The 26195-nt window shown below is 37.5% G+C and overlaps 1 protein-coding gene across 2 annotated transcripts in view; it reads left to right on the top strand.

Annotated features, from left to right (window-relative positions):
* LOC140497130 (kinesin-like protein KIF19) overlaps nucleotides 1–26195 on the top strand; it is an 87722-nt gene that overhangs the window by 2522 nt on the left and 59005 nt on the right. For both annotated transcript variants that reach the window (XM_072597711.1, XM_072597710.1), the window contains exons 3-6: nucleotides 6572–6682; nucleotides 10563–10650; nucleotides 17656–17792; nucleotides 24857–24982. In XM_072597711.1, the coding sequence (XP_072453812.1) occupies nucleotides 6572–6682; nucleotides 10563–10650; nucleotides 17656–17792; nucleotides 24857–24982 (462 nt within the window). The remainder of the gene's footprint in view (nucleotides 1–6571; nucleotides 6683–10562; nucleotides 10651–17655; nucleotides 17793–24856; nucleotides 24983–26195) is intronic.

The raw sequence follows: 26195 nt of genomic DNA, 5'->3' as shown, positions 1-26195 counted from the left end.
ATAACATGACATCTGGGTGTCAGTTTCTTCAGCTGTAAAATGGAAAGGTTGAATTTAGATGACTTCTAAGGTCCCTTCCAAGTCGAAATTTCTGATCCTAGGAATGAAATGATGAAATTCAGTGAATTTTTGCCAAGTGAGACAAATACACACTTCAGCTTGGAGTGATGAGACTATTTCTGCATCGTGACCAGCCATAAAAATAATAGCATGACTTTTCTGACTTTTTGCATTAATCATAATAGCTAATATTTATATAGCACTTAACTATGTGCCCAAAATAATTCCAGATGGGGTCAGACGTAGTCAGGCATGACTGAAATGACTCAACAACAGCAATGTGCCAGGTACCATGCCAAGTGCCTTACAATTTTTATTTTATTTTATTCTCACAACAACCCTCGGAGGCAGGAGTTTTATAATCCTCACTTTGCAGATGTGAAAACTGAGGCAAATAGAGGCGGTTAAGTGACTTGCCCCAGGGTCACATGTTCCAAGTACGTTCCAAAGCTGGATTTGAACTCAGGTCTTCCTGACTCCAGGGCACTGCATCACCTAACTGCCTCTCTCCTGAGCAATTGGAGTTAATATTTATATCTGTCAACCTATACATCTTTGAGTGTGTGGTATAAATAGAGCATGTGTGTATATATTCATTTAAAGAACACTTGGCTATCACCTGTGTGCAAGGTGCTGGGCCAGGTTCTATAGCATATATATATATATATATGTATAAAAACATAGTCTTGCCCTCAAGGAGCCCTCAAGATATATTATTATGAGTGTGTATGTATATGTACGCATATATGTATAAAGGATTAATAGGTAATAATATCTGTACATGTGTGTATGTATAGACATGTATGTAGATATGTATACACATATGTTTGTACATATAAAGAGTGTATATATAGACATGTATGTAGATATGTATACACATATGTTTGTACATACAAAGAGAGAGATTTTGAAGCATCCAATATATATAATTATGGGGTGATATATATGGGGTATATATGTATATATTCTCTTGATCTTGATAATAGCACCTTAGGTTTACTATTTTCTTCAGCCACTGTCTTGTGAGACACATAGTGCAAATATCATTATCTCTATTTTGTAGATGAAGAAATGAAAGCTCTGACAAAGCAATTCACTTGCCTGTGGGCTTTTAGACCTTTTAGAAGGAGTTGGAGGCAGGGCCCCCGGCATCAGGTCTAGTGCTCTTTTCGTAGCCCCTTTCCCCTCAAGATCAGCATAAAGTAGAAGAGCAATCATACTGGAAATTTTGGCTGCTGGTATTGGATTCTAAGAAGGTTTTTGTTCATAGTAGTTTTTGAAAGAAACTTATAAGTGCACTTGCCTTTTTTTTTTTTAGCCAGGTTATATAGTGTGTCTATATGTAATATAGACCACATGGTGTTTATATAATTCATGCACAAATACTTGTTATATACGAGGTGGCACCGAGCTGTTCTCATTCTTAACTGAATTAACTGAATACAAAGGGCTTAATTTACCTACAAGGAAGATCGGTCTGACAATAAGGGTTGCTAAGCACTGAAATGAATTGTACATAGGCTGAAGCATCTCCCTTGGTGATCTGTAAGAACAAAAGACACCTATTTGCCTGTCATCGATTAGCAGCAGCCTGACCCTTTGAGGCCCCTCCAGCCTGTGCTCCATGCTTCTGCAATGAAAGGATTTTGTGACTTCTCACTGCAAATGGAAGTACACACTCTTAGCATTTTGCTTATTTAGATGCATTGCCTCCCTCTTCGTCTATATGGCTTTGGACTTTTTCCAACTCTCATGTTGTTTTTATTTTATCCTTAGAGCTACTATTGAAATCTCTTAGGAAGAGATTTTGTCAACTGATTATGTTCTTTAATCCAGGGGTTCTTAATCTGGGGCCCCTGAATTTGGATAGGAAAAATTTATGCTTTCATTTTCAGTAAGTGTTAACTGACAGTTAGCAATCCTTGTTAAAGGCAATGAATGTTATTCTGAGAAAGGTTCCATAAACTTTACCAGTGTGCCAAAGGGTCTAGGACACCAAAAACAAAATTCAAGAACCCCTACTTCATCCTGTAAGACATAGCGGTAGGCAAGAAACAAATACTCACTCTCTCTCTAGTAGAATGGCCACTGGGTTTGGAATCAGAGGATACTAGGTAGAATCCCAGATAATTCACTTACCACCTGTGTGACCTTGGGTAAGTCACTTAATAATAACAACATACTATTTTTAAATATATATACATACTATATAGACATATATGCACATTTATGTCTGTATACACATATATAGGCAGCTGGGTGGCATAGTGGATAGAGTACGGGGCTTGGAGTCAGGAAGACTTGAATTCAAATCAAACCTTAGACACTTAAATAACTAAGTGAACCTGGGCAAGTCCCTTAACTTCTCTTTGCCTCAGTTTCCTCATCTATTAAATGGGGCAACTACCTCCCAGGTTTGTGAGGATTGAATAAGATGGTATTGATAAAGCACTTAACACAGTGTTTAGAACCTAGTAGGTGCTATACAAAGGTTAGCTATAATAATGATATGTATATATGATGTATGTATATATATATTTATATATACCTATAAGATTATATACATATATTGTGTGTATATCTATATCTATGTCTCTATATACCTATAAGGGCTACAAAATGATTTCCATATATGATCTTTTTAAAGTTTAATTTTCTTTTTTCAATGATCAAAAATCTATTTTCTGTCTCCTCCTCCTTCTTGAAAAAGAAGAAAAATCAAAACCCTTACAACAAACAAATGCTAGTTGACTGACTGACAAATACTCATAGTCAAAACAAATTCTTACAGTTGCTGTGCCCAAAATATCTCAGTCTGCACCCCAAATCTATCATCTCCCTGTCAGGAGGTGGGTAACATGTTTCATCACGAGTCCTCTGGAATCGTGGCTGGTCATTGATCAGAGTTCTTAGGTCTTTCAAAGTTCTCTTTAAAACATGGTGGTTACTGTATGATTTTTTTCTCTCTTGTTATTCTGTTCACTTCATTCTTCATCAGGCCCTAGAATTTACATAGATTATCTCATTCGATCTGTACAACAGCCCTGCGAGGTAAATGCTGACCTTGTCAACATTTTACAGATCAGCAAATGACTTGGCTAGGGTCACAGAACTAATCTGAGGTGGGATTTGAACCTCAAATCTTCGTGGTCTTCCTGACTTCATTATCATGCACTTTTTTCTCTTTCTCTTTTAACCTTTCTGGGACTCAATTTTCCTCCTCTGTAAATTGAGAGGAGTTGACTAGTTGGACTCTGTGGTCCTTTCCAGGTGTTTGAGTTTTCTGGTCCCTGAAAGGAACCTGCCTTATACACATTTTAGGCCTTGATTTCTTCATAACCTGTTTCTCTTTATTTTTGTAACCTGAAAGTGAATGGTGCTCATTCATCACAAAGAAATCCACTACCCATTAGGAGCAAATGTCACATAGTAATTTAAGCCTGCATGGCACCAAGAGAGAAAATTTGTCTGATAGACTCTCTACCAGATAGAACTGTGTATTTAATAAAGAGCCAAAGCATTTACATGCATTTAACCATCAAAAGATATTGTTAATCTGACTTGGCAGGAATTTTAACAAATCCATTTTTGAAAGGCCAGCAGCCTCTAAAACTCATTGTGGTTTAACTCAAGTAGAAGCTTCCTCTTCTGCCTATTATGCATTATGCTTAAGGAAATCTAGTACAATTAGACCCTTCTTAGACTTAGAAGACTGATCTAGTCCAACATGCCTATGTTACAGGTAGAAACTGAACCAGAGGATAACTTGCCCCAGGCTTATAGTTAATGCATATTGGCTAATGTGTTCTCAGAGACTTAGGTCCTCAAGTCCAAGCACAGTACTCCATACTACCTAATGCTGCCTCCTTTTACGTAGTGTTATTTCTAACTGTCTCTCCTGCACAATTAAGCATGTGTTACATACTACTTTGTTTGATAGTGATTGCTTCTAAATCTTGCCTTTCCAACAAGACTGTAAAGTCCTTGTAAATTGAGAAGGATGTGTCTTATCTTTCTGTCCTTTTCCTATTCCCACCCTTTCGTGCTGCTGCCATCCCCTTTCCTCTTTTCCTCAATGGAGAAGCAGCATGGATATACATCTGGTTTCAAAGTCAAGAAGACCTGTGATTTCACTGATAAAGGGAACTCAAATGTGAAGAAAATGTTTGTATCAATAAGGGTCAGCGCCTTGCTTGCAATTTGTAGTCTTAGTTACCCAGGGTTTTAAGAGGTTAAGTGACTTGTGCAGGGTCCTATAATATATATATTTCTTTATTTTTTCTGTGTCTTGGACCCTTTTGGAAATTGGAGAAGCCTAGAATTAGGTTTTTAAATGCATAAAATAGCATAAGATTACAAAGGAAATCAGTTATATTGAAACAAAGCTACCAAATATTAAAAACAAAAAACAAAACCCAAGTCTGTAGACCCTACATTAAGAACCCCTGGATGCAATGATCTCTAAGGTCCCCAAATATAAAAATGTAAAGATTGGATTAGATCAAGTATTCTTAACTTGGAATTCATGAACTTAAAAATGATACCTACATTTTAATAGGTTTTCTCTTGTAATCCTATATATTTTATTTTTTGTGTTTAAAGATGTTATTCTGAGAAGGGGTCCACAGGGCTTGATAAGACTACCACAAGGGTCCATGACACACAAAAAAGGTTACAAACCCCAGGGGTAGATGATCTCAAGAGACTGGACTAGACAAATTCTAAGGTCTCCTTCAACCCTAACATTGTATGCTTTCGTGATGTAATTCTGGCCCTATCTGGATGACAGTCTGACTGAGCAAGTGCCTTCTACTATGCCAGCTGAGTTAATTCTACATTTCACAGCTGTAGAAACTCCTCTCTTGAGTAAACAACACGTGGGTTATATTTTTTATCATTTCTCTCTACCCCCTCCAATAGTATAATTCCCTTTGAAGCAGTTCTTTATGAGTTTTCCCAGCCTCCAGAGAACCTAATACACTTTCCTTCATAATTATGTATTTATGCAATAGAGCAGATTATATCCCAGAGGAAGCCCAGAAGTCACTTTGCTAAACAAAACTTGTTTCATAATCTTTTAAGTATGAGTCTTTTGTTCTTTCTTTTTCTCATCTTGGTTGCTATGGGAGGTCCATGGAGATCAGGCATACCATTTTCAAGGTTGACTTTGGACATTCCCTGGGCTCTGATTCTTTTTGCTCTGGTTTTGCTTCCAGTTATCGACTCAAAAAAATGTTCTCCCAATCTTTTTTTCCTCTTTTCTCCTCTCCTAACCTTGGTGGCTGATTTAATTTAATAAGTAATTTATTGAGAGCCTACTATGTGCAAACCACTGTGCAGCTATGAAGAAAACAAATTTGTTTAGCAGCAATATTTGTAAGCGTCAGGAGCATGTCTTGCATGTTACTGAATTACATGTAACTGAATTAAATAATTGCCTAAAATATAGTTCTTATCCCCTTTCCCCCAAAACATCTCTCCCACTGATGCCTGAAAGCTTGGAGTATTTGAGGAGCTGGGTATGAACACTGGCTATTTTTGGAGATGTACATGCTCAGACCTCTTGCTAAAGTACCAACAATCAATGTATCAATATTTATTAAAAACAATCCCCAAGAATGTTCCATGAGAGTGCTTGTTAATCTGTTCCCTGACTGTTCCCCCTTCTCCCCCAACTCCAGTTCCTTGCAAGCAACAGGTCAATTTAGCTGGATCATAGAGCACATACAGGAGAATAATGTGAAATAAATCTGGGAAGGTACATTGAAGTCAGATTGTGAAAGGCTTTAAAAATCAAATGGAAAAGTTTGTAATTTTCTCCTAAAGGCAAGAAAAAACTATTTCAGTTTCTTGAGCGGGGAAGTAGCATGATCAGATCTGTGCTTTAGAAATATTAATTTGGTGTAAAGAACCAAACTAGGGAAAAAATACTATTAAAATAGTCCTAGAGAAAGAAAACTATAAATCAATCCTCCAATGAACACAGACATAAATGTATTAAATGAAAAATGAAGTATAAGAATATAGCAACCCATTAAAACCTATTCATCCTGTCCAAAAATAAATATTAACTTTTCCCCTCTGTGGAAGATGGATTGGAGAGAGGATGGATTGGAGACTATGGCAAGGAAACCAATTGGGAAGCTATTACAGCCGTCCAGATGAGAGGTAAGGAGGGCCTCAGCTGGGATGGTGGCTGTGTGCATGGAAAGGAAGCAGATACAAGATAATAATGGAAGTGGAATAAAAAAAAATTGAAACATTCTCTCTCTAACATGGTAAAGATCATTTCTGTAGGTCTTATGTGCCCATCACCCACACTAGTGATGCCATTAGCTACTAATTTAGACTTTAACCTTTGAGGTTCCTGAGCTTCCCTCTCCTATTAGGAGTTCAGAGTTCACAAAAACCCCTCCTATGGTTTCACTCATTCTAAAATCAGGTTGTTCACTTTTGGTACTTGGGAAGATTTTGCTTCTCATATTAACGATTTCAATTTCTTTTTTTAAAGATGGTGGTGCTTATGGACCCAGATGAGGATCCAGATGATGCTTTGAGAGCCAATCGTTCCCGTGAAAAGACATTTATATTTGATATTGTTTTCGATCAGCAGGCTTCCCAGGTGAACTTCTTCATAGCACATCCTTTCTTCAGAGATGTCGCTGCCAGGTTTTGGTCAGGGTCATTTTGCTGAGTTGCCTAACTCAAATGCCACCCCCTCCACAAAATATCTGATTCTTTTGTTCCTTCTCTGAGCTCACATTGTGCTCTATTTTGTAACTCTCTGATGAATTTCTAACAACCACAATTCTAACAATCATGATTGGGTCCAACATGCTGGGTCAAGGGACCCTGTCCCTATCTATTAAGGGGCCCCTCTCTGTGAACCCCCTCATACAGTGACTGAACTGAGTCACTGGGGAGGGTGGCACCTAATGAGAGTGGTAAGCTGTAAGGGGCAGACTATCATGCTCTAACTATGCCAATTGCATACCCTCAGAGAGAACACTGATATACTAAGGAAAGAGGGGCTCATACTAGCTTGGTTATTCATAGGTTTTATTAGGGTTAATTAGACTGATTAGATGGTTTAAGGGAGTTTACTCACAAGAGGCCAGTTGTCCTGGGATGAAACAGGACAAAGTAATATTGTAGAGCCCTGAATCAACTCCAGGTCAGGTCAGGCATGTAGAAACAGAATAAAGAAGGCATAGTGCCAGAATGGCTTACGGTCATGTGCAAGTTTTCCCATGGAATAACTGGAACTTCTCTTGCTTTTTATATTTACCCTGAACTCTGGCATCCAGCTACAATAGCCTATTAGTAGTTTCTCAAGATTCCTCCTTCCTTGTCCATTGATCCCCCATGCTTGGAATATGGTGCCCCTTCCCTTCTGCCTCTGAATTTTCTTCAAGACTCAGCTCAAATCCCACCTTCTGTACAAGAATATTTCCAGTCCTCTCCATTCCCCCTCCCTCATGCCTTCCTCTTACTGATTATCATCATCAATTATGTGTGTGTGTGTGTGTGTGTGTGTGTGTGTGTGTGTGTGTGTTAGTTTTTGTCCTTCATTCTCAAAGAGGACCAAAATGACATCACTGTGTTGGAATCAAGGTACAATGTGTCTGACCCTGATCAGACCAATATGAGCTCAGAAGTTCTACCACAGGTCAGGCACAAATAGTCCATGTGAACATTTGGAGTGATGTCTCTATATTTGCACATCTCACATTTCTTTTGACCTACTGTAGTTCTTTGCTCATAGAGCACAGTACCTTCTTTGATGGGAGCATGCCATGCTGGGTGGTCCTTTGCCAGTGTCTCCCATGGCATGCAATCGATTCCACATATGTCTTGTATGTACCTAGTTATTTACATATTCTCTATTCTATTGGAATTTATGCTTTTTAAGAGCAAGGATTGTTTGTTGTCTTTCTTTGCATTCTCATGATTTATCACAGTGCCTGGCACATAGTAGGTGCTCAAGAAATTCTTATGACTGATCTGCATTAGTAGAGGAAATTTCTCAACAGCACCTCCCTATAACTATGAAATCACAGGTTCATTAAAAAAAAAGTAATGTTACTTGTATATATGCTTCATATTCCCCTATTAGAAGTTAAGTTGCTTAAGAAGACCAATGGTACCTTATATAAACCTTGGATCTTCCCCAGCTTAGTGCTCTCTGCCCTAAGTAAATAGTTAATAAATAAATAAATGGTTTCTCCAAAGCTCCAGAATCCATGCAACATTTAGGCACAAAATAGTATGTCAGAGCTGCTAACTTTTCTATTTTTGGTACCTGGGGTAAATTTCACAAAATAAGACCTAAGCTAATAGTTATCATTTCAAATTGACTTTTCAAGACAAATTCATTTGAGGTGAAGGAGATGGATGGATGGATGGATAGATGGATGGATGGATAGATAGATAGATAGATAGATAGATAGATAGATAGATAGATAGATAGGTAGATAGATAGGTAGATAGATAGATAGATAGATAGATAGATAGATAGATAGATAGATAGATAGATAGATAGATAGATAGATAGAGACCCTGAGACACTGGAACACAGGAGGGCCTCAAGACAGGCAGATGAGGGAAGTTCACTTGGGGTGAAGCAGCCTGAAAGATGGAAGCTCATGCCATCTGGTAGATTTCTATTTTAATTAGTTATTCTTGGTAACTAGATACTAAGCTCAGTTATTTCTTTTATTTTTGTGTTTGTTTTTAAAGTTTACTAGTGATGGCCTTTCCTTTTTCAACATCGTCATCATAATCACAGCTAACATTTGTATAGTTCTTTGAGATTTGCAAAGCACTTTATTATATCATTTGGTCCTCATAACAACATTAGTTCCCCATTTTTCTGATAAAGAAACTAAGGCTGAGAGGTAAAGTGATTTGTCCAGGGTCACACAACTAGTAAGTGTATGAAATAGGATTTGAATTCTGATATTCCTGATTCCAGATTCATAATTCTTTCCACCATGCCACATAAGACATTTTTCATATTCTTTTTAACTGAGCCCTTGCTTAATTGTTTCTATAATGTTGAAAAGGTAAATGCTATCAGTGCCCTCTAAATCTTGGCATTTTAGGACCCTGCCCCTGTCACCCTGTTCTATCGTGGCTCTTGAGTATTAATCTTTTAGAGGAACTGAGATCAATAAAGGTCCTTTCCAAGTTCCCAGTAGTAAAGCTATAGTAATGTACATTTAGATAATATTTATGTTTGAGACCAATAGGCTTTCCAAGAATTCTCTTCCTTACAACTCTAAATCAATGATTCCATAAGTTTATAAATTTATCCATTTATCACAATTTCACATATGGGCAAACTGAAACATAGAGGGATTAAATGGCTTATTTACTGAATATCAACCCAAGTATATAGGATTTCAAAGAAGAACTTGTACCTTCAAAGATCATGTGACTTAACAGTTATCAAACTTTTTGGTCTTAGGACCCCTTTATACTCTTGAAAATTATTTAGGACCCTCCCCAAAAGAAGTTTTGTTTGTGCCAGTTATATTTATTGATATTTGTTATATTACAAATTAAAATGCATTAATGTAGTTTTGACCTCCCAGATCTTTTTAAAGGATCTCAGGGCCCCTAGGGTTCCCTGGCTCACACTGAAAACCACTGATTTAGTACAGCCCCTTTATTTTATAGAAGTTGAAGGATCTTGTCCAAATATACCTGGCAGTGAATCTCTGAATCTAAGGGTATGGACATCTTAGCTACTTTATTTTTTAAATTCTAAATTGATTCCCAGAATGGTTATACTAATTCACAGCTTCTCCAATAATGCACTAGTATGTGTGTCTTTCTATAACTTCTCCAAGATTGATCATTCTCATCTTTTGTCATCTTTGCTAATTTGGTGGATGAGGCAAAATCTCAGAGTTGTTTTGATTTTCATTTCTCTTATTATTAGTAATTCGAAGCATTCTTTCACATGGTTGTTAATTATAAATTTTTCCACATTTACTTTTTGGATTTGATTGTACTTTTTATCCCAGACTCACAGAATAACTACAGTGAGGTCTTGATAGTATGATTAAAGAGTCACTTGAAATTGTCACATGTATTTGAATTCACATCATTCAACATTATAATCATGTAAAATATGGTAATTGGCTCTCGCTCAGTGGAAATAAGCAGTGCAAATTCTAGTAATGTATTCATTTCAGGGGATTCATTTTTAACACTAATGGGACCAAGCTATAAATCATGGGAGGAAATTCATAGGTAACCCCCCCCAAATCCTTCCTTCTTTGAAATTTTGTGATTCTATGATTTCCAAACCCTGTTTCTGTGTGGCTAATTTTTGCATTACTTTTTATTTCTCTTGTTTCTTGCTGAGGAAGCCAAAAGCAGGAATAACATATGCACAGCTTAGAAAGAGAAGACATGGCAAATAAATGAAATACTTGCTGACTGCCACCTTCTTGGCTTCTTATTACAGTGACAGATTTATTGTTTATTTGCAGGAGGAAGTGTACTGTTCCACAACTCAACACTTAGTGGAAGGAGTCATTTCTGGATACAATGCAACAGTCTTTGCATATGGCCCATCAGGTACCAATAAAAAAAATGTGCTAATCAGCAAAGGAGGACTAAACAGAAACTTGCAAGTTTTAGTTGCTAGTGACATTAAAATTGTCCAAGGATTCATTGATAGGTACTGCGGCCAATCATCCTAACCAACCCACAGAATCATTTTAATATCTGGTTTACTACATGTTTGGAGTGCTGTCCCATGATATGAAAAAAAATTGAACGTACCTCAACCAGCATTTTAAGCCACTTTTTAAAGTTTTTAGTTATATCAGAAAGATGGATGGAATTTTACAGAGGATAGAAGGAGATGTAAAGATTTAGAGCTGCTAGCAGAAAGGAAAATTCTACATCAGGTAAAATTTATAATGAACTGAACAGCAAACATTAGCAAATTTAACTAGAATTTGCAGACTAACCATTGACACTAGAGTCAGTGACAGGAAATGCTCATCACAAGTAAAAAGAATTAATAAAACTGAGCCAGCAATTGCTCTGTCACTAACTAGCTAATTTGGGAGGGGAAGACCCTCAGGGTTCCTGGGTAAAAGAGAAACAATTACTATTTGGCAATTACATTCACTCTATGCTAGGTAGGTGGGTGCTTGTCTAGTTTATGAGCTCCAGAATGAATTAGGTTTAAAGCTTGATCTTTGAGAAAGAAATGCAGCCAATAAACGTAGAGGAAAAAAGTCAGCTTTTGGGTATGGAGTGTACCTTCCCCTGGTAGAACACCAGAGGAGAGGAGGAGGGGAGGAGAAGGAGGAGGAGGAGCTGCTACTCATTCACAGGTTGTTTGACTGTTCTCTAAGAGGACCATGACATCAAGATGGTGACATGACTTGTAGTTGACTTTGATTTGAGTGAAGGAGGGCTGTGCAAGGTCACCAACCTCACTTTCTTCTCCTGAGCCATCTGGGTCCTGTGGCCTGGTATTCATCAGTACAGTTGGAGATGACCCAGGATGCGATGGGAGACCCTGGCCCTTCCTGGTGAAGGTCTTATCACATTCTCACTTTGAGTGAGATACACCCATTCAATGAATAGGCTTCTTTAAGTAGTTCCTCAAGGGGTGGCCCCTTTAGTCAAAAGAAAAAAAATTTAAAAAATCAAACTGGAAGGGGAAGACCCTCAGGGTTCCTCGGTAAAAGAGAAACAATTACTATTTAGCAATTACCTGAGCTAAAGTGTGATGTCTCAGGAAATGATGGTTATAAATCCAGTACAGAAAAATTATCTTACCATAGTCCCTGCTTTTGGTTATAGACTATATTGATGCACATCCTATCAAACTTGTCTCTGGATGCCTTAATACAAGTTTTCTGTCAAGCAATTTTACAAACAAATACAAATGTTGTGAAGCATTGAATACATTACAAGCAAAGCAAAAACAATTATTTGCATGGTATAATGCAGGGTTTTCATGACGTCTTTAATCTAACCTGTTTTAGGTAACCAATCCCAAATGTTCAGTCAAATATCTTATACACACACACACACACATACACACACATATACATATACATACACATATATACACATATATAAACACAATATATATACATATGTACATGTACATTATATACATATATACATACACACTCACACACATGAACACCTCCAAGTATAGGAATGAAAAAATTTCTTGATAATTAAAAACAGCTCTATATGTGAGAACTTCAATTCAATTTGAGACTTTATCAAGAATCACTAAAACACATTCAAAGATAGTTATTAAAACATATCTAAAGGCAGTTACTGAAAGATATCCAAAACCTGTGTGTTTAGGCATCTACATGGATAGGCACCTGTGAGTATTCAAACTGACCTGAAGGAATTTCAGTAGTTCCCTATTACCTGTAGGATAAAACTTATTATTTAGGACCATCATCATTGCTCAGTTTTTTTAAAATTGTTTTTTTACTGATACAACAATGGAAGTTTTAAGGCTACTTATTCCATCTATCAATAAGGCTACAATTCCATCTATCATAAGAACTTTTAAGTATATTCCTTTATCCAAAGAAACATCTGAAAACCAATGAGTTATATCCTAGTTCTCAAGTTGAAACAATCTAATCTTGTTGCTTTCCACAAAGTGAAATCTACTACTCCATTAAAAGCAAAAGTTTTACAACATCTTTATCCTATCCCCTTTTTGGGGATACACACACACACACACACTCGCATCCTTTCTCAAAAGGGAATGGAATTTTGTGTGTGTGTATGTATGCATGTATACACAATATACATACATATAAATATACATGTGTACACATACGTACACATATGTGTGTATATACAGATGCTGTATACACACATATGTACATATATTGATATATAGTCCTCATTTCATCCGGAAAAAGATGTGATACTAATGTAGATCTAACCTTATACATGAATGTATAATTATTAAGTCAATGAGTAAGGAGACAGCAAGTCTAAGATCCGATTTTCTCTAGTCATCCAGATTAGGAAATTGAATCTAGCACAATAAAAATAAAGCAATAGGGTCTTCTCTACCTGCATTCTATTATAGCAGTTCAGAGATGCTTGGCGATTGTAACAAAAAGATCCATCACAAAACATTTGCGGTTTTCCTGTCATTACCAGAGAAAGTTGTTAAGGACATTGTTACAACAAAATCAAGACTGTTTCTTCAGGCCTAAGCCTAAAGTTCCAGACTGATGTATCATAGACATACCAGGGGAAAACGTCCTTACTTCCATTTCATTTCAGTAAAAGTCATAAATACCTTTTAGAACAGCCAACCATTCAAACGAGTTCCACATTATTCACAGGGTGCCATAGCCAGGCTCAGAATGAATGAGTAGGGAAACAGTATTATTCAAAAAAGAAATAGCACAGTAGGGAAACTGAGTAAAGAAACTCCTCTCATTCCCTTGATAGGGCCATCTTCTCAACATTTCTAGTCATTAATATTAACCAGTAGTACTTTCCAGAAAGCAGCTTCTCTGATCAGCTTTTAACCCTTTCTTTAATGGTAGAGTACTAGAGTAACAGTAATTCAAATATATACTTGAACTCAAAACTCAGAGCATATTAAATTACAGTTCCATCCCATATAGCAAGTTCCACTGCTTACTGTTTAGAGCATGATACAATTGTTTTTCATGTTGTGATAACAGTTGGTTAACAATAAGTTAACAATAAAAGCATTTATACATAGATAATACTTATTAAGCATATACAAGGTCTTTCCAAAAGCATTCATTCTGCATTTTACTTTTGAAGTTTAAACAAAGTTTACTTTTGAAGATATAAAAACTAAGTAAGAAGATATTTTTAAATATTCATATTCCAGAGGTTTATACATAAAGTGAATGCCCAATAATTCACTCAACCCAGAGCAAAAATAGTAATTAACTATTGGACTGAATGTATTAAGGTATTTAAATAAAACTAAGTTGGCTTAAAGGCTTAACATTAATACATATTATTCCAGATACAATTTTACAATTTTACAAAATCTGTGGCAGGACAAATACATGATATATATAACAAACAAGGTTTTTCTCACTTTAGGCTATGAATGTTTTTGGGAAAGGGCTTAGTACCTCTTCAGCACAAAGACTCAAAATACTTCTAGTCTCAGGGTAGAATCGACAAATCACAATTCTATAACTTTTTCATAGAGCTGATAAGATTTCAAGATCTCTCTCTCTCTCTTTCCCTCTTTCTTTCTCTTTCCCTCCCTTCCTCTCTCTGCCTTGATCTCTCCCTGTTTCTCTCTTTCACATGTACAGCAATACAAATCTTCTTTCCCTCTTCTTATGTACTTTGATTAAAACCTTATCAACTTATTCACATTTTACTTACCCTTACCATTTTCTTAATCCTTCACATTTCTGTATTTCCCAATCCTATCTCAAATCTGTTCCCAGAACTAATTTCCTTCATTCCACTGAATCTTTCCTTTCCAAATTAACATAATACCAATTAAAATGAAGACTTCAACCCTTTTCCCAGATCAGAACTGAAACTTCTTAGAGGTCTAAGGAGCAGCTACAAGGCTTTGTAAATAGAGATTATTCTCAGTCTTCACTTACCCAAAATCCTATCTTGAAGGAGATCTCCACAATCTTAAAAGATTCCCTGCCCTCCCTCTATATTTTAGTGAAATTAACTATAGAACTCCGGCCCTAGGTACAAGATCTCTTGCAGCTCCTCAGAAATTTTTCTCACAGAACCAAGTCCATTCCAATTCCTATTAGATGACTTGGCTTTTGCTCTCCCCCCCCCCCCCCCCATCACTTCTTTCTTTCTAATATCTCCAGGCAATAAAGAGGGTGACTGGTGGGGTGTTTTATATAACAAAAAACCTTTTGCCCATGAAACCCACTAGGATATTTCAGCATTATCAAACCACATTTTCATGAATATTTAATGCATGCTAAACAGATTTCCTTTTAGTTAATTTCTGCTAAGGGGAAATCTTAGTTCTCTATCTCCCTCCCTCTTTTTTTCCTTCTCTCTTTACACTCCTACTCTGGGCAGAATTAGTGGCATAAAGATGAGAAAAAGTTCCTAGTCTTTTTTTTCCCCTTTCTGCCAGTTCTTGAATTTTTTTTCTCACTAAAAGTTAAATCAAAGAATAGTCTAACTTCCATTTTATAGGAAGGTGAGGTCAGTATCAGAATTTGAGCTACCACAATCAGAGCTAATTTGGGTATTATACTTCAGCAGTTTACTTCACTTAAGTTTACACATAAGATTTCCATCTCAAAAGATCCTCCTGGGATCAAGAATGTTGTATTCCCACCCATTTCTACAATTCATACAATTTTCTCTTTTTTTTTTCTGAGAGTTTGACAAGACCAGACCTTTCACATTAGGAGTAGGTTAGGCCAGTAGGTTAACTTCGGAATCTACCGACAGTTGCTACAAACTAGAATTCCCTGAATTTAATCAGGTTTTATCTGAGGGATCCCATAATAATCACTGAACACTCAAGGCAGAATTGAGATTTATGTCAGATTTTTATTAGTGATGGGGATCCTTTCTGACCACTCAAAATTTATATCAGACCAGACCAAGACTATTCAGTCAAGACAATGCAGTAGTTACAAACCACAATCAGACAGACAAGTTGACCTGAAAGGTCCTCTTCCAAAAATGTCTGATGCCCCCAGCATAGAATTGGGGTTTATGTCAGATTTGTATCCTTTTAACCAGACCAAAACAGACCTTTAGGGGTCACTCAGGGCAGAATTCTATATTATTTTTTAATCAGATCAGATCAGGGCTATCTATGAATGTACTAGGAGCATAACCAAGGCAGTACAATAATGAGAAGTGATAGACAAGTCTCTAACCTGTGGGAAAATGAGGTAAAAGGGCACAGAATTTGGAAAATTTCTAGCCCTAGCCTAAGTATTCACCCAAAAAAAGGTGGGGAAGAGGAGACCCTCTTGTTAAGACCCTCAAGTTTCTCAGCCTAGCCCTTGCTTTTAGCTCCTGAATCACAGTGCCATGCTCAGCAGGGAAACTGATGTGGCTGCCAGTCCAAGCACTCCAAAATTCAACAGTTTATGCCTCATTGATTTTTCAGGCACAAGAGTTAGACAAACAGGCAATAGAAGACAAATATACAGAATGTTTACTTGCCTTTGAGATTTTCTAGAAGGAAAAACAGCTTTATTAAGTCGATTTTTAAAAGTAAAATTTACTTAGTTGATTTTTTTTCCTGCCCAAACTCTTTCTAGGTAAATTTTACCTTGTGCATGCCGGAGGGCTACTGGGCTGAAAGAATTGCTATTCTGAACTATTCCTGTATCTTTGTGGTCTGCCAATTTGACATAAATATTATTCATTAAGGATTCATTAATAAGTACTGCTGCCAATCACATTTATTAACACACAGAGATGTTTTAATAATTGATTCACTATGTGCTTGAAGCAGAGTTCATGGTACACAGAAATAGTCAATGGATACTGATCAACATTTTCATACTTCTTAGTTACATCAGCAAAATGGATACCAGGGAATTTAGAGGGCAGTAGGGGACGGTAAAGATTTACACATGCTACTAGAAGGGGAAGATCTGCTTCAAGTAGAATAATAAACTGATCAGCAAACATTAAGGGATTTAATTGGAATTTGCAAACTGGCCATTTCCAGTAGAGCTATAGCTAGTGACAGGAAATGCTCATCATAAGTAGAGTTAATAAAGCAGAACCAGCAATTCTTCTATCACTAACCAGTTAATCACCTGAGCTAAAATATGATATTTCAGCTAAATTTCTGTAAGCTTGGGTTAGAGATGTGACTAGCTGTCATTACGGAAATGGCAGTCATAAAGCCAATACTGAAAAATTCTGTTACATACTAGAATGAATATCCCATGCATGCAAATCTGAGGATTTTATAGCTTCAGGGACAAGAAAATGGTGGACTACAGTGAGTATCATAGGATTCATATAATCCTAGTATGTCAGAGCTGGAAAGTGTCTTAGAGATCTTCTTGTCCAAACTCTCATTTTGCTCCCATTTTCCATATTTAAGAAAACAAAAACAAAACAAAACATCCCAGAGAGGTTAAAATGTTTATAGGAGGTGACATAGCTTATTCTCCTTATGTCAAAAGTGAAGGCAACAATGTTAGAGAGGTAGTGTGAGGTAGTAGAGAGAGAACTGGTCTCAGAATCAGAATGACTGGGCTTTGAGTCTGTTCTCTGCCATATAGTGACTGTGTAACACTACTTCTCAATGCTCTAGGCATTGCCTCTAAGGCTACAGATAGCCAAGCCGCTGAGAGAAATGTGCTCACTCATAACTCCCTACATCTAGGAAACCAGAAATCTGGTAAAACAAACAAACAAATAAGCAAATAAAAAATATATATACATATATATTAAAGCAGCCAAGAGCTGTTTTCCAATTAGTGTGGAAAATCAGCATATGTGAAAAGAGAATGTGACATCTGAATCTCTGCAGGGAAATAGGATCCCCACTTGCCGTGTTCCCTATATCACTAGTCTGTGCTCTTTTTCTTTTCTAAACAGGTGCTGGTAAAACTTACACCATGCTGGGGATGGACTCTGAGCCTGGGATCTATTTGCAGACATTGAATGATCTCTTTCAGGCTATTGAAGAGACTAGTGATGACATGGAATACACGGTTTCCATGTCCTACCTAGAGGTGAGGTGCCTATAATGGCGGAGAAGGGTAAAACCTGGAGCTTTGCTTTGTCGATCTGAAAGCTTGGTTTAAGGGGAAAAGAGGCTAAGTGATATATCAATTCATATAGTTTGTTCCCTTAAAGCTAGCAGATACATGCTGCACAGAGCCAAAACATAAGTTCTGACTGTCTGATAAAAGAATGACTAGCCTTAAATATGTTTTAGAACAATCCCAGCTCAGGTTTTCTATGTCACTCAAATTTATGATCTCCATATATGTTTAACCATAATATGAGAAAGGAATTTTCTTAATTGAATAGGTGGTAAATACAATAACAAAAGAGAGTTAACAAAATGTCAATTGAAATTAAAACCCAAGATATCTGTGTTTTCTTTACCATTAACATGACATAATATAGTATATGTCTATAAAATATTAAGATAAGAAAAAGTCCCATTATTCAAGATAGTGTCTTGGGTTAAGGGTCTAATCCTTAATGGCCATAAACAGAAAAATGCTCTTAAATCAGCCCCATCTGGCCTTGTGGCATATGAAGAAGTATTCTCTGAGTTTACTCAGATCTGTTAGGCCAAGGTGCTTCTTCTGATTGATAAGTTCAGGCTGTGACCTTTACTGAGGTTCAAATGATATTAAATTCTTATCATCTTCTCAAGGGGATTATTTAAGCTTCTGTTTTTAATAAATAAAGATGAGGATGCAAAGGAGAATTTCTGAGTTTCATTCTGGACTAAAAAAGGAAGTGGTAGTCATTAATACACCTGAAAAATTAGAAATTGCAAAAGAGGGGAGTAGAGTGGGGAGGTATTTCTCCTGCCCCACGCTGTATTGAGAAAGTTGAGGACAGGACAGACAAAGCCTATAAGATTCTACCCTAGAAAATGGATGGAAATGGATGTCAGAGTAACCTTTAAGATGCTCCAAGGAAGAGGTGTGGACCAAATTGGGAATCAGCCTGAACCAGATAAAAATGTATTTGGGACATTTTTATTTATTTTGCTTTGTTTGTTTTTGGGAGGCAATTGGGGTTGAGTGACTTGTTCAGGGTCATACAGCTAATAATTGTCGAAGCTGGTTTTGAACTCATGATTTACTGACTCCAGGACCTGAGTCACTAACCCCAGATGAGACATTTTTAACAAAATTAATAAAAAAAAAAATGCAAGTTAGATAAAAGTTAATTTGTTGTTTTCTAAGTGAATATGCCTGTTGGCCCAGGGAATCGTTTCTATTTGAGTTTAACACTGTGTATCACCAAGGTAATATTCATAGCACCAACTGCAACTATGTAGTTCTGAATAGCAAAGTACAACAGACTCTACGTATAGAAGGTAGGAGAAAAATATTGACACCAGAAAGTCAGCTCCCAATGCCAGAAAGTCAAATCTGTCATAGTAACCAAGAAGTTAATACACATTATCCCTGCAGGTGACAACGCCAATCCCTAACCTTCCCCTGCTCCTCCCTCCCCATTCACTGAAGCCTTCCCACAAACACTCACAAGATTAACTGTGCCTGCCTGTGTCCTCTCCTCCCTCTGCCCTAACCACTCTCACTCACTTGCTCTCGGCTCTGCTCCACCCTTCCTATTCCACCTGTTCAGCAAGCTTCTCCCACCACATGTGACTTAGGCTTCCATGTGATTTAAGCAGGTTACATGGTCGTATTAATGGATGGGAAACATCTTCAAATTAAGCAAAAAAAAAAAGACCCAACAATAATACACACTGTTGCTTTAACTTATATTGTTTCTTGATCCCACAGAATCAAAAATTGGAATGGTATTGGAGAAATGAGCAAATAGAACATTTAGGAATTTAAAATAAAACCATTAGCTTTATAGAAGTGGACTTCCATTGTCTAGAATACAGTCCACTCCTTTATCTCCAGCTGGTACATTCTAGATTCCTTCCAAGCACAGCTTAGTTTCTTCCTTCTACAGGAAGTTTTCCCTGAGTCCCTCATTTGTTGGTACTCTCTCACTCTTGAAATAGTTTTCTACTTATTTACTTTTCTCCAGGTCATATTTCCCAGTAGAATGTGATAAGCTCCTTGAAGGCAGGGACTGTTTTGTCTTTATATTTTCAAATGCCTACTATCCTTCCTTTATATAACAAGCACTTAAATATTTGTCGAAGTATTTAAGTGCTTTTTAAGGGCCAGGCACAATGTTAAGCATTTGAAATACAAATGTTGTTGTTGTCATGACAGCCCTTGCCTTCAAAGAGCTTACATTTTACTAGGGAAGAAGGAAGCTGAAAATCTGGGAGATGGGAGAGATAAAAAAATAGGAGGGGCATGGTAGAGAAAAATGTCTGGAGAGTCAAGAGCCAAGAAGAGTCAAGGAGTAAACCTGGGAGGCCTGGGTGCTTCCTTAAAATGGAGGTTCAGGGAAGACATGACCCATCAGAGCAAGAAGCCACAGGACTGGAGGGATTTTCCATGATGAGATGGCTCCTGGAGCATGGTTGGGGTGCAAGTGTCTCTCAGGGACAAAAGAATTGCTGAGAGATGATGGAAAAAGAAGGCAGGAGAGTCATGAGCAGAGCTTGGAGAGGAATGAATCTTAGAGGAACCCTGGCTAGAAATTTCCTCTTTTAAGTTTCAAATTCTTTTTTTTTTTTTTTTATTAATTTTTTTTATTTTTTTAATGTTTAACAATCACTGCCATACAATTGCGATTTTATCCCTCCCCACCCACCCCCCACTACCTCCCTCCCTCCCCACGACTGCATACAATTCTGTATAGATTCTACATATACTTTCCTATTGAGTATATTTTCACTATAGTCATGCTATGTAGTCAGACTAAGATAAATGAAAGAATCCGTATAACACATCAGAACATGATACACAAACAGATACACATACACAAACATGATCTGCTACATTATGTGAGTGACTTCCATATTTCTCTCTCTGAGTGTGGAAGGCATTTTGCCTTGAGGTCCACCATTGGGATTTTTTTTTTTTTTTTCAGAAGTTCTTGTGTTATTACAAAAATCTAGGTCTACCAGAAAAAACTCTCACACACTGTGGTTGTTGCTGTGCATAAAGTTCTCCTGGTTCTGCTCCTTTCACTCAGCATCAGGTCATATAAGTCCTTCCAGGCCTCTCTGAAGTCTTCTTGTTCATCATTTCTTATGGCACAATAGTACTCCATTACATTCATATACCATAATTTATTCAGCCATTCCCCAATTGATGGACATCCCCTTGACTTCCAGTTTTTGGCAACTACATAGAGTGCTGCTATAAATATTTTTGTACATGTGGGACCCTTTCCCATTTTTATGATCTCTTGGGGATATAGTCCTAGTAGCGATATTGCTGGGTCAAAGGGTATGCACATTTTTGTAGCCCTTTGGGCATAGTTCCAAATTGCTCTCCAGAATGGTTGGATGCGCTCACAGCTCCACCAACAATGAATTAGTGTTCCAACTCTCCCACATCCTCTCCAGCATTTATCATTTTCTTGTTCTGTCATGTTTGCCAATCTTATAGGTGTGATGTGGTACCTCAGAGTTGTTTTGATTTGCATCTCTCTAACCAATAGTGATTTAGAGCATTTTTTCATATGATTATAGATAGCTTTAATTTCTTCCTCTGAAAATTGCCTGTTCATATCCTTTGACCATTTATCAATTGGGGAATGACTTGTATGATTATACATTTGGGTCAGTTCTCTATATATTCTAGAAATGAGGCCTTTATCCCCGAGCTTAGCTGTAAAAATTTTTTCCCAATTTACTACATCCCTCCGGATTTTGGTTGCATTGGGTTTGGTTGTGCAAAAACTTCTCAGTTTAATGTACTCAAAGTTATCCATTTTGCATTTCATAATGCATTCTATCTCTCCTTTAGTAAAGAATTCTTCCCTTCTCCATAGATCTGATAAATACACTATTCCTTGCTTCTCCAGTTTGTTCATGGTATCAATCTTTATACCTAAATCATGTTAAGTTTCAAATTCTTTAAAGTCATCGTGAGTGGCAGCGCAATGGAATGAAGACAGACAACAGGAAGAACTAGCCCAGATACATACTAGATGTGTGAGTCTAGGCAAGTCACTAGACCTCTCCTAGTTTCAGTTTTCTCATCTGAAAAATGGGGATAATAATACTTGTCACACAGGGTTTTCATGAAGACCAAATCCATGGATGTAAAGGACTTTGCAAACTTTAATGTGCTGTAGAAATGTAAGCCACTAACTGTTACTGAGAGCCTTTTATTCAGCACCCGTTTACTGACTCTCTCACTACATCTGTTATCATTTTCCTGCTTGTGCATGATTAACTCTCTCTCTTGAATTGCTTGTGACTATAAAAGAGAAGACATGGCCATTTCTTAGAACCAGAATATTAGTTTGTTTCCTGGAAGAACCAATACACAGTGGGGCAGCCAGGTGGTGCAGAGGATAAAGCACTGGGCTTGGAATCAGGAATTTTCCTCATAGGATCTCTTTTAAGTGGTGGTAGATGGATTTTTTCTACTTCTACTTTCCCTCTTTGTTTTAACGCTTCAGGACAATTTTCTTTATTTCTTGTATTGTTATATCAAAATTCTCTTTTTTTATCATAATTTTCAGTTATACTGATTATTTTTATATTTTCTCTTCTTGATCTATTCTCCAAATCTGTTATTTTTCTAATAAGATGGATGTTTCACTTTCTCTTCTGTTTTTTCATTATTCTTATTTTGGTTAATTATTTCTTGATCTCTTATAATTTTGCTGGATTCATTTTGCTCAATTATAATTTTCAAGATGTCATTTTCTTCTTTGAGATTCTGGATTTCTTTTTCTAATTGGTTGACTTCTCTTTCGTAACCTCCTTGTTTTTCTGGGATTATTCTTATTTTTTTCTTTGTTTTCTCTCCATCTCTGTCATTTGGTTTTTAAACTCTTTTTAAAGATCTTCTAGGAATTCTTTTTGGGCAAGTGACCATTTGATATTACTCTTTGGGGGTTTCTTTACTTCAACATCCTCCTCTGAAGATGAATCCTGGTCATCTGTATTTCCACAATAGCTTTTTAGGATTGGATTCTTTCTCCTTTGCCTGTTCAATTTTTGTGGTAATAGCTTAATTTTTGTAATCACCTCTGGCCCTGAGGTATGGGAAATGGTGTCTCTTGCCCCAGATCTTCAGTTCTCTCCTCCTGCCTGGAACCAAAGCCAAATATCCAACCTCCTATAAGTACCCACAGCTAGGGCTGTTCAGCCCCACTGCTTCTGCACTCACTGGCCATGTGTTGAATTCTTCTCGCCTCCCCCTTCCCCCACTCTTCACAGCACAGCTGGATCTGGCATTCCTTATCAGCAGAGGTTCTCTCCATCTTCTCAGGCTCAAACGCCCATCTCCTCTCATGACCCTGGCAAGGCAACCTCTCAAACCAACTAACGCCTGGGCTTGCTGCTGGTTGTTGAAAGGGAATCTAGCCTGGAGGTGTTTACTCTTCACAGGGACCAAACCTCATCCTAGGATTTTTCTTCCGATCTTCTCAAATTTTTCCAGGAAGACCCCAGTTGTCACCTTATTCTTATTTAAATCTCCACTCACACTTTGTTTGCCCTAATGTGCTATTTTGACTTCTTTTGTGGGGGAAAATCTTGAGAACCTGGAATTTTCTGACCTACTCCACCATCTTCCCAGAATTCTCTCTGGATGTTATTTAAAGAATGATTTTAGAAACATAATTTCAGCAGCATTTGTATTCTGAACATTGGCTTATCATTAAATACCGCATATATGCATAACACATACATACTGTCTCCCCCATTAGAATATAAATTCTTTGCAATGATTGTTTCATTCCTGGTACTTGTATCTTTGGCCCTTAGCATAGTACCTGATACATAGAGGTGCTTAATAAAAATTTGTTGATTGGCTGACTGATTGACTGATGTGAAAGATACTATGCTGGTCAGAATACTGATCAACAATAGATAGGCAACGTGCTATATAGTCCATAGAGCTCTGTACTATGGCTTCAGGAAGACCTGCTTTTGATGAGGTTTGGAAAGGGGGTGTGAGACCCCCACAAAGACCAGGGTACCAGGGGCAGGTCATCTGGAGAACAATTCACGAACTCAAGCATTGTTGAAGTCAAGGTAAAGATTTATTACGCTTTTCAGAGAGCAAGAGTTCTTAGGGAACCTGCAGCCTTAAAGGGGTACAGGGAAAGTTTATATAGGATATTCTATAGTATCTCTTGTACCAAATATGCTAACTAGGTGTTTTGGGGTGAGATTAGGGAGTGGTTAAGGAGTGGTCAGTTCTTAAAGGAGCATGCACTTTTGATATGTACTGTGCAGGTATTTTACCCAAAATGCATCGGGAAATAGCCCAAGGAGGGGGCTACCTGGAGGTGTGGTTTTAGGCCTGAAACATCACTAAGTCAACCAAAGGTCAGGGCTGACCAGTAAAAACCAGTCTTCTCTCTTTAATGTCTTGTTAGACAAGATTAATGTAAGGGAGTATAGTACGTCCAAGTGTAGGATACATATGATTGGTCAGTGAGTAGTAAATGTTGTTATAACCCGGTACACAGCCAGTTCAGTCAGTATGCAGCTGGTTCAAACTAATGAGTTCTACAGGTGCAGCTGGCTGCTATAGCAGAAAGGGAGATAATGGTTATTGCTGGGGCAGGCTGTGTCCCTGAGGGAGAAACTGCCTGAGATAGTATTTTCAGGCTAGTGAGAAATGTGATTTTTAAAGAGAAATGTGATTTCAGAATTGGGGCCCAAGTGCACGCACCCAAGCACCCCATCACTGTTAAATCCTGTCTCTGACACTAGCTCCGTGACTGGTTAGGTTATATCGGTTTCCTCTTCTGGAAACTGGAGATAACACTGTAGTATTTACATCACAGTGGGTCTCAAATAAAAATAAAAAAAAGCTATTTAATTGTCAGCTTTTAACACACAAACAAGCATAGTTCCTGCTCTCAAGAAATGTAGATTTTCTATTAGGTTCAGTTTGATGAATATTCAAGTTCCCTGCGTTTTCCTAGGCCTCTTGCCCTGAGAGTTGTTTCAACCTTGGATTTTCTTTCCTGCTTACAGATTTATAATGAAGTAATCCGTGACCTCCTGAATCCATCTTCAGAATTTCTGGAGCTGAGAGAAGATTCTAAGGGAAGCATCCAGATAGCAGGAATTACTGAGGTCTCCACCACAAATGCCCAAGAGGTAGATTTCAGTAGCAGCTCCCAGAAGGACACTTAATATCATCCCCAGAAACCAAATACTTATGTCTACTATTATTCGTAGCCAGAGTAAATGAGGCAGAATCAATAGATGTAGGATAAAATCCATGGGACAGCCCCTTAGCTCTTGTAGCTTATTTAGCAGATCCAATTCAACAACATTTATTAAGATCCTTCTGTATGCAGGGTGCATTATGCCAGGCCCTGGGGAAATGCAGAATTCGATATGACCCTTATCCTTATGGAACTTCATAAGGAGTTTTGTGGGGGATAAAAATTAAACATATTATAACTATAACACCCATGGTAAAGGTATCCGACAGCTGCAAAACAAAACACTATCTGAGGTCAATGACGATAATGGAATGGAGGGAATGCTCACGCCTGCCACTTCCTGGATAAATTAGCTTTTGAATTGTTCTTTAAAAGATGGGTAGAATTCCAACAAGAGAATGGGAGAGAAAGCACTCCAGGCATTAGCAATAAATAACAAGAAGAATGTCAGGAAGATGGGAAAGTACAAATTGTGCCTGGCAGACAGAAGTGGTGCAGTTTAGGTAAAGCCCAGAGTGTGGGGAGGGGAGCCATATGATAGCAATAACAATGTTGCTGTTTAATTGTTTTTTTCGTTCTAACACTTCATGACCCCATTTGGGGTTTTCTTGGCAAAGATACCGGAGTGGTTTGCCATTTCCTTCTCCAGGTCATTTTACAGATGAGGAAACTGAGGCAAACAGGATTAAGTGACTTGGTCAGGGTCACATAGCTACTAAGTGTCGGAGGCCAGATTTGAATTCTGATCTTCCCTGACTCCAAGTCTGCTGCTTTATCCACTGAACTACTTAGCTGCCCCTACCCGATCATTGTAATGAAGAAAATAGTGAAGGCACAAAGAGAGACAGATTTAAGGGGAAAGATAAATAGCTTGGTTTTGGATCATGTGAGGTATCAGCGGAATATTTAGTTAGAATAGTCCTATAGATGGGTTGGAAATGAAGCTCAGAACTGAGGTCAGGACTAGTTAGGAGTCATCTGTATAAAGATGACAGTTAAAGTGATAGAAGTGAATGTACTGGCCAAGGGAGAGAATTTAGAGAAGGGATTTTTAAAAAATGGAATTTATTTTTTTCCAATTACATGTAAAGATAGTTTTCAACATTGTTTTTAATAAGAATCTGAGTTCCAAATTTCCCCCC

The sequence above is a fragment of the Notamacropus eugenii genome, chromosome 3, assembly GCF_028372415.1.
Source record: "Notamacropus eugenii isolate mMacEug1 chromosome 3, mMacEug1.pri_v2, whole genome shotgun sequence".
NCBI lineage: Eukaryota > Metazoa > Chordata > Mammalia > Diprotodontia > Macropodidae > Notamacropus > Notamacropus eugenii.
The sequence above is the reverse complement of the archived record's forward strand: the minus strand, read 5'-3'. Positions and strand labels throughout refer to the sequence as shown.